General features: G+C 31.0%; 1 protein-coding gene across 2 annotated transcripts in view; it reads right to left on the reverse strand.

The window, feature by feature from the left end:
* Positions 1-3694: 3694 nt before the first annotated feature.
* Positions 3695-14713, reverse strand: part of LOC111628919 (MAPK-interacting and spindle-stabilizing protein-like) — a 16067-nt gene continuing 5048 nt past the window's right edge. For both annotated transcript variants that reach the window (XM_023372778.1, XM_023372779.1), the window contains exons 2-3: positions 11724-11957; positions 3695-4630 (exon numbers count right to left, since the gene is read on the reverse strand). In XM_023372778.1, the coding sequence (XP_023228546.1) occupies positions 4400-4630; positions 11724-11891 (399 nt within the window). In that variant the 5' untranslated portion in view covers positions 11892-11957 and the 3' untranslated portion in view covers positions 3695-4399. The remainder of the gene's footprint in view (positions 4631-11723; positions 11958-14713) is intronic.

Consider the following 14713-nt stretch of genomic DNA (forward strand, 5'->3'; position numbering starts at 1 on the left):
TGTTAATTGCTCTATTGTTTCCTCAGTGATTGCAATCCTAAGCGTGTCATCAAATGTTATAAGTTCTCTCAACATAACATATTGTCATATCCTATTATCTATTCCAATGAGAAACTGTACTTTCATTCAATCATCCAATTCCTTATTTTGGATATACTGTATTATAGCCATTTTAATAGCATCTGCACCCACCTGTTCAATTTCTGTTGCAAACAACTGAAGTTGCACAGTGTAGATCTGAACATCATCTCCCCTTTGCTGCATGCAAGCATAAAACTTCTGCAGCTAAATGAATACAGCTCCCTTTAAAACCACTCCACCATAATGCACCTAAAGGTATCATAATCTTCAACATCTTTTATGCACCTATCATTTCGAGCAAACTCCTGCACAATTCCCGTTAGTTTTAACATGGCTACAGCTAACATCTGTGCCTTGGTCCAAATGGCTATTCTTGTGATGTCTGCTAGAGAGTCAAAAAAAATCTGTTATGCTAGGCCAGTTGGGATCTCCAGAAAAGGTGGGAAGTAACGATACCATTCTGCCAAATCCGCTTAAAGTGACTGGATTTGTTCTTCGCAAGTAGCATGCTGCTTCCATCTTTACTCCTGTCTAAATTCTCTGGTTCCTATCTAAATTTCTCAAAGTCTTAGACACTCAACCTGTCTATGACTGACAACCCATTTCCAAAGAACTACTTAATTTGAAAAGAATAACTTAATTTGACAAGATCAACCTAGATAACCCCACCCTCACACCAAATGTGAAATCAGGGCTGTGAGATCTCACTCACTGTACAGGATGGCTAGATTTCATTCAAAGAGGAGACAGGGTGGATCAGCAAAATCCAGTCTATCTTGCATCAGTCCTGACACCAGTTAAGAAGTAATACATCTTAACTCACAAAATGAAAATTATTNTTCTAAACTTACTGTCATGAAAATATGTTGAACTTACCAATGTTGTAATTTTTTTTAATTACAAACAATAAACTACAAGTTCAGCAAACAAAAATTATTCTTTATACAGTAAAATTTACAGCCATTTTATGGTGAATCTTAGTTTGCAATGAATACAAAGAAATCGTATAGAATATAAATTTAAAACTGATTCATAAAATTTAGAATACAGGTGTCCCTTGTTTAATGCAGGGTTTGATTAATGTGCAAAATTAATTGCAGCAATCCCTTTATATATGCAGCAGAAGTTTTAATTTACATAATTTTACCAGCCATTTTTACCAGTAGGATCGTGGGATTACTGTACATTTACAGTATTCTACAACAAATTAGAATAAAAATAAAAAATTATTAACTATGTTGTAACGATTGTAAAACAATTTTGTGAAATTAAATTGTTAATACTAAAATACATTCCCTGTTAACAATTTCTTTTGTAAATGCATTTTGTGTCCACAGAAAATTTCTTTTCTAAATCCCACATAGTATTTTTTTTTATATCAAATGCAAACTATTTTCATTTCTGTTTATATGAAATAATGTACTTTTATTCTTTAATTTTATTCCTTGTCACATTTCACTAAAAAATATATATATCCCCTGTATAACACGATAATTATGTTCCAAAAAAGTGCAGTGTTATGTGAATCTATACTATACAAAACATAAGGTTACATTCCACAAGTATATTATTGTGAGATTGGGGGCTGTGAGACCTCACTCATTGTACAGGATGGCTAGATTTCATTCAAAGAGGAGACAGGGTGGATCAGCAAAATCCAGTCTGTCTCGCATCAGTCCTGACACCAGTTAAGAAGTAATACATCTTAACTCACAAAATGAAAATTATTTATCTGATCCGAATTGCCGATCAAAACATTGAATGATAACATTGAGTGGTGGAGAGGGTCGTGTCAATTCGGAAAATGGAAACAGGGTGAGACAAATCCACTAATAAATTAACTAGATTTATTTAGATTTATAGATTATATATACAAATGTGTACAATTATTGTATTAAGCTAACAAGATTCAAAATTAACAAATCTGAATATTGGTTAAATACTTTGGGATAAGATCCAAATGAGAGAGCTTACAATAATTTGCATACTACCTGGGAAGGTGAGAATCTTCTTCTTGTTAATGTAAATCTTTCTTAGGTGGACCAGTTTATAGGCAAGAACTAAAATGGCTAGTAGTACTATGACATGACTAAAAACTCAACTTGCTGTTAGAGTGACTAAAAGCATGGATGGAAGGAGGCTTCCACCTTTTATAGGAAATATGAAGACCAACTGGATCTATTCTTAATGCAATCATTCTATCATTAGCTTTCAATATAGTAGAAACTTCAACATCCTCTAAATCACAGGAAACAAAAGAGAGATGTTGAATCTAGATAAGAATTTATCTTTCTTTCCTTTTTGTAAAATAAATCTGATTTTCTACTAAATTTAAAAATCTTTTTAACATTTAAAACTGTTCCCAAACCCAGGTTCTCAAACTATTCTTTTTCATAATTAATAAAAATATGTTTATTAAAGCAATCAATAATTATCTAATAATCATAATCAAAGGTATTGTACGTTAAAATTAATTTTTTCTTCACTACTAAACACTGTTAAATGAGAACATTTTCTTTTTGGGAAAATACCATCATGTTATGAGGTTTTCCCTGTTGACTTTAATCTGAAGTATCAGCAACATCTTGATTTTTCTCATAAAATCTGATATTTTCATTTGCTTGTGTGTGCTTAAGAGAACTTTAAAAATTTAATCTTTTTATGTAGCAAAATTTTAATTTAATGTATAAAAACAAAACACAGCAACAGTCTTTTTGGTTCACTTACAGCACTGTCACCAGCAACACCTGGTTTATAGGAAAGCTAGAATAGTAAGTCGTGATGAGGAAGTAGAAAAATTGTACAATTAGTTCTCATTAAAGAAAATGGGGCAAAAGCACAAAACAACATTGCTCATGGATTTTAGAATATTGAAATTTTCAAATATGATACAACATGCATGCTTGTTTGGATAAAAAAAATATCGAATGACAGTGTAAAATTGTAATATTTACACTTAAAATTGTAACATTTTGTAACTCCAATTCTCAAACTGTGTTAGAGAGAAATCATGATGTAAAAACACCATGTTGTATGGAGGATTTCCCCAATTCTTGAGCCATGTTATATGAGGGATATCTATGTGTGTGCGTGTACATATATATCTTTTTACTCTAAACTAATATGCTGACATAATCTTCTATAACAGATGACACACACAATATTACTTATAATGATATTATTATTTTTAAAAAAAATTAGGCTTAACATCAACGAAAATTCAACATGGCGTCATAGGCAACAAATAAAAATTTCAACATCAAATAGGTTAAACAGTGTAGGATATTTAAAAATAATAAAAGTGAGACAAGCCCCAAATGTAAATAAAATTAATAATTGGAATAAAAATTTATACTATTTGTGCCTTTACAATTTACAACCTCATATACCTTTAAAGCCTTGAATGCTTTTTTGTTTTTATAATAAAATATTCAAAGTTCTTTTAAGAACTAAATAGAAAAATGTCACCTCTCAAAAAAAAATCCAGCAACAAGTTGCATAACTATCCCAGCTGTTATGAGATTTTATTTAAAAATAACTTTTATACTATTAATCATTATGAATAATATTGTGTGTGGTGCCATTATGAAGAGATTTTTTTATAAAAAAAACATTTTATATTATTAATTATTTAAAAAAACTGGCAAAAAGCTTAATTTTGAGGGTAGTGATGCATTTTGTAAATAAAATGTAAATGCTAATAACAATTAAAAGTTTCATTAAGTCTGATTCCTCTCTAGATATATATACATGACCTGCCTCTATCTTCCCACCCCTCAATCTTTAAGCAGCAAAATTTAATAGCATCAATGTCCCTTATATACAAGTTACCATGTCAAATTTTGTTTCTGAATCATTACTCCATCCTGAGATATTAAATGAAATAGACACCAACAGACACGTGAAATTCTTTTCCCCATTTTTTTCCTTACATTTTTGGGTTCAGGAGTCTCAAAACATCAAAATTTCCAAAAAACCAAAAGGGTCAAATTTGACACAATTCCAAAACTTGAATGATATGTATGAATATATATATGTAATGAAATTTATACATAACAATCAACAAGTAATACTGCTGGAGGAAAGTCACCTAGCTACCTCATATCACCATCCAACTCATTTCTAATTATGAATTAGCATAATGTTCACAAGTAAATTATTAACTTTTAGAATAAGCAAATTTAAATTTAAAAAAATCTAAATTGACAAATATCTGTAACCAAAAGAATAAAATAATATTAAATATGAATAATATTAATTCAGCTGTTTAATTCAACACATTATAATTTTATTTTTAATAGTAAACAAATGATATTTATTAACTTACAGAAACAGGAACTGCTGCAGCTGCAGAACCAACAAACAAATGTGGTTGCGGTGGCAATGAAGTAGCAAATGGTATTGGAGGAGGTGCACATATTATTCCTGGTACTTGACCAGCAAATTGAGAAGTTCCAGGTGAAGCATTTGCTGATCCAACATTTAAAGCACTTGGCAAGGCCATAGGGTGAGTTGCACGAGGTGTATTTGGACGTGGATTATAATACATCTAAAGATAAACACAGTAAATGTTATTAACACATATTAGTTTTTTCTAAATAAATAAATATTACTTAAGACTTTATTAAAATAAATTAAAAGAAAACAATATATATCTATTCATGGGCAGAGTTTATGGTTGGCGCTTTTGGACGGAAGGAGGCTTCCACCTTTTATAGGAATTCATTATGTTCTAAAAGAAAGACCTAATCACCAGTAAGCCAGATGGATAGTAGATCTAAGATTTTCCACCCTAACCCAGGGGTCGGCAACCTGCAGCTCGCGAGCCACATGCGGCTCTTTGGATGTGAAGCTGCGGCTCTTTAGTTCCATACGCATATATTATTTATTTTATAAAAAAAAAAAACATTAAAAATCGTTTTGAATCAATTAACGAGGATTAGGCACTGATTCTATCTCTCAGCCACTTGTACTCGCTTTTCACCGCACCCCTTCCCCGTGACACGCGTCGTCACTGTCGTCAGTCCGTCGGAAGCTCTCGAATGACGCCGTCGTCAGATGTTTCTATTATCTAATTTGTTGTGAAAAACACTACTTATATATGAATAAATAGATATTTTATCTTATGAATAAATAGATTAGTTTTTTTTTTATCAAAAAACTTTATTTGTGCAAGTACTATTTATTGTTGGCAAGAAAAAATTTAGTGGCTCTTTAAAAACTTTGAAATTTTGTAAATTGTAATTTTGGCTCTTCCGACTCAAAAGGTTGCCAACCCCTGCCCTAACCCATTGGAGAAGACGAGTATTTTGGAGTTACTTCAGGGAGAACTGGATATTAATTAATTACGGATGGGATATCGTTATTAGAGAGGTTACGGCGCAAGTTCAAGCGTTACTTGTACACAGCAAGCAGAAGTACATGGTTTATGTTTTAACTCCAAGAAAAAATCGTTGCGGTGCATGTTCACAACATCACGTGACTCAGTGAACACGCGCACTAACTCACGGGAAATTTGTTGAAAAAATGGCAGATACATTTAACATCGAGGGTTACCAGCGAAGGTAAATAAACAAATTAAACTATTTTAAAGTATTTATAGGATGTTTAATAACACTAATTATTTTTAATTAGCATTGTGGCTCCTACCGTACAATAGGACTACCTCATACCTTTGTCGAGGGAAGTAGTGGCTTATGTAAATTTGAAAGCAGCTCAAAAAATTAATTTTTAAAAAATTTACAAACGTATTACACTGTTGACGGTAGAAGATGCCGTGGAAGAACAAACCTACCTTATGATAAGCTATTATGAAGGCAAATATATGTAAATTCTATAGGCACTTCACATCACTTGCTAAAAAATTGAATAATTAAATAATTTCTGGATTAAAATCGTATGTTTTTTTACAATATTATTCGTAAATGCTTAAATAATCATTATTTTAATAAAATAGGTCATAATTTTAACTCCAAACACAAAAAAAAAATGAAACAGTTTAAACCAATCTTCTACTCGTCATGCTAGATGTAGTGAATGCCATTATCAACCGTCTAGAATTGCCAGATAGCGGTGCTCGACCGTCTGCCATTCACATTTTGGGCTGAATACAACGGCTGCAATCTCTCTATTAATTCAACTAAATTTAAAGCAGAATACTAAATTGGAAGGAATGATTGCTAAAATTGACAGAATTTATACTTGGGTGGAAAATTTGAATGAAGCTATTGTTAATTTAGAAACTAGAATTGAGGATTTAGAGAAAAAATTTACATATAATACTGGCAAAGTCTTATCAGCTGACAGGATAGACCTAGAGAATAAATTGGCCAAATTTACATTAAGTCAGGAGTGGTTTGAGTGTTTTTTAAGGTGCAATAATTTGATAATTTCTGGATTACCTGAATCGGAAAATGATCATTTGCTGGTTAGAGATGTAGTATTGGAGTTTTTTTTATAATAAATTAAGTGTTGATCATGTTAGTTTGAAATGGTGCTATAGATTAGGTCAACAACAGAATAATAGAACTAGATTGATTTATTGTACTTTTTGACTATGGTGATAAATGTAAGATTAGAAGAGTGGCATCTAAATTAAAGGGCACCAGGATATTTATAATGGATAACCTTCCTCTTCTAACTAGGGATATAAGGATAATAATTAATAACTTTGCTAAAGAAAAAAAAAGGATGGGATCCATAATAACTTATTTAAATAATAAAAATGCAGTAAAAGTTGGCAACAAAATTTATAAATATAATATAGTTTCTAAGAAAATGGAAGAGCAAATTACAACTTGACTGGGAGTAGGTATGTCGGTACTTTCATGGAATTGTGAAGGGGTTGTAAATAAACCTAAGTCCTTTTGGAATTATTTGTGTACTTTTGATATAATTTTCTTAATGGAGATGTGGTGGAATGGTAGGACTACTATTCCTGATTTTGATAGTATGGATAATTTTACTGTTTTTCAGGAAGCACGTTATTGAGAGACTGATAGAGGTCATTTTATTGGTGATTGGATATTATTGATAGTCAATTCTTTGAAAGTGAATATTTTGGAAAAAGATAGGCATTGGATTGTTGTGGAAGTAACAATAGGGCATTTAGTAATTTCCTTTTGTTTTATGTACATAAGACCTGCTCTATGAAATACTATTTGGATTGAGGTAGTTAGGTTGGTTGACTGTTACAAGTTAGATTTTCTAATCAGTGATTTTAATGCTCATACTGGTCTGGAGCTATAGGAATGGATTTATGATTGTAATGAGGATTTTGATCAGAATTGGATGTCAATACTATCACAGGTTACATTGGTAAATAATCGTGATAGATTGGTGTTGGATTTTTGTGAATGCGCAGGATATATAATTTTAAATGGTAAAGGATCATCTGTGTCTAAAGGTTATTACACTTATGTAGGTGAAATAGGATGTTCTATAATTGATTTAGCTTTGGTTAAGTTGACTCGATTATCTATTGCAACAAGTTTTTTTGTATTGGATAAAATATATAATAATCATTTTCTAATTAGTGTGATTTTAGATTGTAAATTTAAAAAAAAAATTCAAGAAGTGTTCAATAGGTTTAGGGGTAGTAGAGAGAAAATGTTTTGGAGAGAAGAGAGTAGTGAGATGATAAATCATAAATATAGTGATTTAATGTGTGCAATTCAGAGTCAGTCAGTATTAACGTTCGAGATTTTGGATTATTTAATTAAATCCTCATTTTCTGATTGGTGCCAAAGGACTGTTGGAACTTCCAAATTTTCATGGTTTGATGCAGATTGTAAACAAAGTATTGCAAGAAAAAACTAAGCATTGAATAGGATGAGGCAAGTGAAGATTGGAAATAGTATAGCTGTGTGTAATTTTGTTAAGGAGCGTAATGTGACTCGTAATTTATGTAGAAATAAGAAAAAGTTTTTTTTGCAAAGGATTAATAGAAATTTGGCATCTGGTGATGGTAAACAGTTCTGGCGATTTATTAATTTTTTGTTAAAAGAAAATGTAGAGATCTTCCAGATCTTGACTGGGTAGCTTATTTTTCTCAGAAATTTTACTCTAGTAAATATTTACCGAATATTTCTATATCTAACTTGTGATTATTGGCAGGATGAGCTGTTGGATACGGAGATAACAGAACAGGAAGTCAAAAAAGTTTTAGTTACCATGAAAAATGGTACTGCTCCAGGTATTGATGGTATACCAGTGTAACTATATAAGAATTACACAGATTTGATTGGATATATGGTAGGTTTGTTTAATAATGTTTATCAATCAGGAATGATCCCATTGCACCGGTATATATGTAAGATTATTCCTATATTTAAAAATGGGCTTAGAGATTTACCTGATAATTATAGAGCAATTTCGTTACTACCAACAATTTCTAAAGTTTTTTGTAAAATTTTATGTAAGCAATTGGTAACTTGATTGAATAAGTCTGAAGTACTCTCGGACTTCCAGGTTGATTTCTGGTCTGGTTTTTCAACATTGGACAATATTTTTGTTTTACATGCTTTAATACAGAAGTCTTTAAAGAAGAAATGAGGTAAACTTTATGCTATTTCTGTCAACTTGACATCAGCATTTGACTCTTTAGATAGAGACCTTTTGTGGAGACAGCTTTTGAAGATTGGTTTGTTATAAATTTGTAAATTGTTTGATCCAGTTATATACTAATACAGAGGCATGCGTGTCTGGTAAAGAAGGTGTCTTGACCTTTTTTTTTTTACATTAAAAGGTGTGAAACAGGGTTGTGTATTGAGCCCAATATTGTTCAATCTATATTTATATCCACTTGTAAGTAAAATGAGTGCTTCTGAATTAGTAGTTATTGATCTTTTGGAAACAGAGGTGAAAATTTTGGCACATGCTGATGATTTGATTGTTATGGCAGACTCACCTATGGGTCTACAGATAATGATTGATTTTTTGGGATATACACTACAGGAGTTACAACTTTCTGTTAATACCAAAAAATCCAAAATCATGGTATCCCAAAATGAAGGAAAACATTCTAAAAATGAGAATTGGTTTTTACAAAATTGTAAAGTAGAAGTAGTTGATGAGTATAAGTATCTAGGTGTATTTTTCCAGTTTAATGGGCATTTCTAAAAGCATTTAAAGTATATTCATAGTAAAGTGAATATTGGAACAGATAAGATTATTAAGGCTTGTGTATCTGGTAGTTTGGTACGCTGGAAAGATAAGTTAAACTACACTACACTGCAAAACACCTGGATGTGTTAAATACTGTACTCTAAGAACCTATAACCGGTGTGATATAAAAATAAAGGATAAAGATCACTACAAACATTTTTGAATTGCTGCGAGTTCTTCCTTGGGTGTGAAACTAAATTACTGATGGGACAGAGTGAACCATTAAAGGAAATTCGAGAAACAATTAGAAGGTGTTACATGAGATGCATGTGTATTCGTCTAGTTGACATATCATGACCTTAAAGTTTGGAGTCCATCAACGCCTGCCAGTCCAGCGACAGAACTAACTCATCCTTAAAATTGATGCAGTTGTCATTGAGAAACGATTTGTAAATTTGAATGGCCTCAAGCCACTTAAGGTGTTTGTTGTGTGACATAGTGTGTACCAGTTTCGCCTGATGGAAGACCACCATAATGTCTGGGTTGGCAGAGTATGTGGCGAGGGCGGAAGCACTTCTTTGATGACGTATGTCCGCTATGTGTTCCTGTATTCTGACTTCTAAGGAGCAAGAAAAGAGTATACAGATCACGTACAGGAGATGTCCTATCATCTTTGACATCCTTTGCAATGGAAAAAACCTCCCCCAACCAGAACAGACTCCCTGACATATATAGTATTCACGTTAGGACAACAGGTTTGATAGGGATCTCGTTTACATCGGATCCACAAAATGCTCCTTAGAAGTCAAAATACAGGAACACATAGTGGACATATGTCATCAGAGAAGTGCTTCCGCCCTCGCCACATACAATCGGACATTATGGCGGCCTTCCACCAGGCAAAACTCGTACACACTACCTTAAAAGGCTTAAGGCCATTCAAATTTACAAATCGTCCCTCAATGCATCAATTTTAAAGATGAGTTAGTTCTGTCGCCGGCCTGGCAGACGTTGATGGACTCTGAACTTTAAGGTCACGATATGTCAACTAGATGAACACACATGCATCTCATGTAACACCTTCTAATTGTTTCTCAAATTTCCTTTAACAGTTTGCTCTGTCCCATCAGTAATTCAGTTTCACCTGAGGAAGAACTTGCAGCAGTTCGAAAACGTTTGTGGTGATCTTTATCCTTTATTTTTAAATCACACCTGTTATAGGCTGTTAGAGTACAATAAGTTAAAATTATTTGAGTCATTTATTCAGTCAGTAGTGTTATATGAGTCCGAGATTTGGGGTTTTGATTGGAGAGACAGAGATGATAATTTACAAATTAATTTTATTAAGCGTTTATATTCGTTAAAAAGATGGATTCCATCATATATTATATATTTGGAGTTTCAAACGGTCCCCATTTATTTTAATATAATAAAAAATAATTTTAAGATGGTTACGCAAACAGTCTGTTAGTAAACTTACCAAGTCTACTAAATTATTATTGATTTCTCAAAGAATAGCGTGGGGAGATCAAATTGTGTCCTTGTTGCAGAATTTCAGTTATTGAAATGATCTGATAATGTTAAATGAAACTGTTGCCTCTGATATTTTAATAAGACTTGCAAATAATTATCTAAATGAGTTTAAAGATAAAGCAGCTAATTACAAATATAATAAGTGGTATCTGGATGTTTTTAATGAATGGGGACAGTGACCTATTTGAATACGGAAAGACCATTTTGCATTATACAAGTAGTGTTATATGTTCGATGTAATATATTTAGAAGACTGATGACTCCGTGTATGGAGTATTGTGAATTTTGTGATACTCGCATCAATTTTGATGCTTTTCATGTAGTAACTGAATGTAAGGCTCTGACGTTGGTCAGACAAAAGTGTTTTGGTGAAGATTGTTTTTCAGTTCAATCATATAAGCAATTGCTACAAGATTATAATAAATATTATTGTATTTATAAGTTTATTACCAAGATAAATGGCTAAAGGAATTTAATTTGATTAGAACAAGATATTTTCTTTTTCTTTTCAGAAGTTCATCCACCAGGAGGTGTGATTATAGTATATTAGAGGACAATTTAGTGCTTGACAGTTGGCAGCATTTATGGTCGGCGCTTTTGGGCGTATTATAATTAATAATTTAACTTTTTTCAAATAATTGTCTAATTCTTTTTGTTCTATATTATTATATTGTATATTTTGTGTGCATCAACCATATGCTGCCATTTTTTGTGTTTATTTGTTATTTCTTTTGTGGTTATAACTATTATTATTGTCACTTGTGCTTGTTATTGAGATTAACTTTGTATTGTTCCTTTTTATATTTAACAGGCTAATTGTTATGTGCTTACTGTGAATAATAATATATTTTGTTTTAATATTGATACTAGTAATTATAATATTTTTGTGTTTGGTTCTAATATGCCTGTACATACAGGGTTTCCCTTGTACTATTAAACAAATAAATAAATATACCTATTCATTTAATTTCATTATCAAGAGTTATTAAAGAATCTAATGTTACCATATTTCCCAATGGTCTAGCTGGCATATGCTGCCCTTGAGGTTGCTGTAATGTTCCTGGATTAGGATTTGGTCCTGATAATCCAGATTGAGGACCTGGTGCTTGAGCAGAAGGATATAATCCCGACGTCGGTGTAGCTGGTGACGACAAGGGAGATTGTTTGCTCATGTCATGTGGATTACAATTTGTTATTGATGGTACAGGACCTGTTGCCAATTGACGCAATGTTTGATGCTAAAATTTAAATATTTATCAATCAAATTACATTGGTCATTATTATGGTAAAATATCAATACAACATTAATTCACATATTACTATAGTTGATATATATATATTATAAATAATGATATATATATCATTATTTTAAAAAATTATAATCTAATTTTTTAATGCAAAAGTTTGTCTTAATAATATGATTTTGATCTTTTCATTATAAGAAACTATTTTAGATCATTCCCTCTAATATACAGTAAATTACTTTGGCAGATAACCTTCAAAATTTCTTTTAGTTTAAATATTTGACAGCTTCATTTTTATAAACAGAGTGTCATTTTCAACAGAAAATAATAAGTAAAAATCTATCATTTTATATAGGTAGTGAAATGCAATTATAAAAAAATGCTGGTAAAATGAAAATCAGTAAACCATATTTACTCGTGTATAAGACAATCTTGCATATAGGACGAGGTATGACTCTAAAGATCATAATAAAGAAAATTAGATATATTAATAAAGTTCTAATTTTATTTTGTTTAATCACAAAGAAATTATCAAATACATGTAAATGCAGAAATTGTCCTGCAAAAATTACTGGCACAGAAAAATCTTGTAAAATTGACAACATAATTTGTTCATGTAAAGCTGGACAATTGGAAAGCTTTTTTGCTGATTCTTAACAGTTGAATCCACTCTCAATCAATTACATTTATAAGTTTCTCCAAATTCTGATTTCTAAATAATCATCAGTTTTCACGTGAGAATGGATTAAAATGTATTGGGCTCCCATGTGATTTTGGAATTTCAATTCAGAATTCAATTCAAAAGCTTTGCTCTTCCTATTGCTATTCATCTGTCAATACACAAGAACAATTAAATGACCCAGATAAAAACCAGAGGTTTTTAAACACCAGAGGGTAAGCATCCGGTAAAAAACTTGAATGCACAGTTCACAAAAATTATTGCAAAAATGCAAAGAATCTTTCACTTGTGCATGTAGGACAACTTAGGTTTTTGAAGCAGTGAAAAATGAATAAAAACCTCATCTTACACATGAATAAATACAGCAATTAATTTATTTCAATAAAATTTTTAACTAAGATGCAATACCATGCATCTTAGTTAAAAATGTTTCAATTTATAAACTATCATTTTTAAGATCAGGAGTCCAATTTTGGAGACCTGATATGTTTGATATAGTTAAGTCTAATTTTTAGATCATTAGGCTTAACATGATGTAACATGATAATGATGAAATAAGAGCATTACATAAAAAATTTATGGAATGATTTTTCCAAGTAACCAGAGTGGGGAATAACATTCTACAAAACTTATGAAATTAAAAACAGCACTTAAGAAAGAAATTAGTTTAAAGAAGTGCCTACTGCATTCATAGACCAATTAATGACAAATCTGGAAAACTTCTATTCAAATGGAGATCTGATAAATGCATCTAATATTTTTAATGCACAAAACTTTTGTACCTGTAACTGTATTGAAACAGAATTGAAAAAGTTCCTAGAATTCTATAATTCTCAAAAGAAGATAAATAATGAGACTATAACTTCTATAATCAATGCCATGGATTCAAAAATAGAATGGATGTCACTCAGGACTTTTATAAGTAACATACTAAGATAAACATTCAAGAATTTTATGCTACAGTGCTCAAAGAATCCAAAGAATTGTATCCAAAGTTGTACATATTAGTGGCAATTGATTTAGCACAGCCAATATCAAGTGTAAATTGTGAGAAACAGGTTAGCAGGTATAATCAAATCAAAAATGATTATTGAAACGTTCTTAATGTAGCAAATGTGAGAGTTCTAATGATGCTTTCAGTGGAAGTGTCTGAACTTTGAAAGAAATTTATCAAATAGATCACAAGCAAAGAGAGAAGAAATAACAAATCACTAACAAACAAAAAGTAATGCTATGAAATTATTAAAGAGGCTGTCATATATATACATATCTTTGCTGTTATGTCGATATAATAACATGACTTATAGTAAAGCAGTTTTGTTATTTACAAGAATAAATTCTTGGTTGTGATTTATCATAATTTTAATGTCAATAATAATTCACCAGAAACACATGCAAAAAAAAAAGTTGATTAACACTCTCCAAATCAGGCTAAAGATTATGATGTGTTTAAATAGACAGGCTGATCATTAACAAAACCCAGTACAACACCTATCACATATAAATTTTTAAAGTCTGCTTTTTTTTCACTGTAAAAAATACTTAATTTTTTGTACATTACATTGTGCCACTATTCAATAATTTTTTATTTTAGCAATTCTTTTAGTTGAGTATAAAAATATCAAAAATATAAAAAGTAAATATATCTGCATTAGAATTATTCTTAAATTCAACTAATCTGTTAATTAAGCTACTACAGTAGAGCATCGTTTATCCGAATCAATTGGGGACTGGGGTTGTTCGGAAATCGATATTTCTGTTAACCGATTATGTACGAAAAAATATATTAACCTATCCCATGTTAAAATTTTCCTCCGTTGCATGTCACTTTGAGTTGAATTTTCGTCAATGTTAAGCCTAACAAAGACTATTGTATCGTTAAAATTTTTTTTTTATTTTGTACAAACAAAATAAATATATTGAAAAATATAAAAACAATAAAAAATTATATTTCAGAAGTTAATTTAGTATCAAAAACGTAAAATATTTCAGTAGCCCAAGACATAGCCAAAGATTGCAACGCCACAGCACTGGCGAAAATTTAAATTTGCCGACTGGAATTCTTTCGGAT

This window comes from Centruroides sculpturatus, unplaced genomic scaffold, assembly GCF_000671375.1.
Source record: "Centruroides sculpturatus isolate CEXI.00-Female unplaced genomic scaffold, Cexi_2.0 scaffold501, whole genome shotgun sequence".
NCBI classification, from domain to species: Eukaryota; Metazoa; Arthropoda; class Arachnida; order Scorpiones; family Buthidae; genus Centruroides; species Centruroides sculpturatus.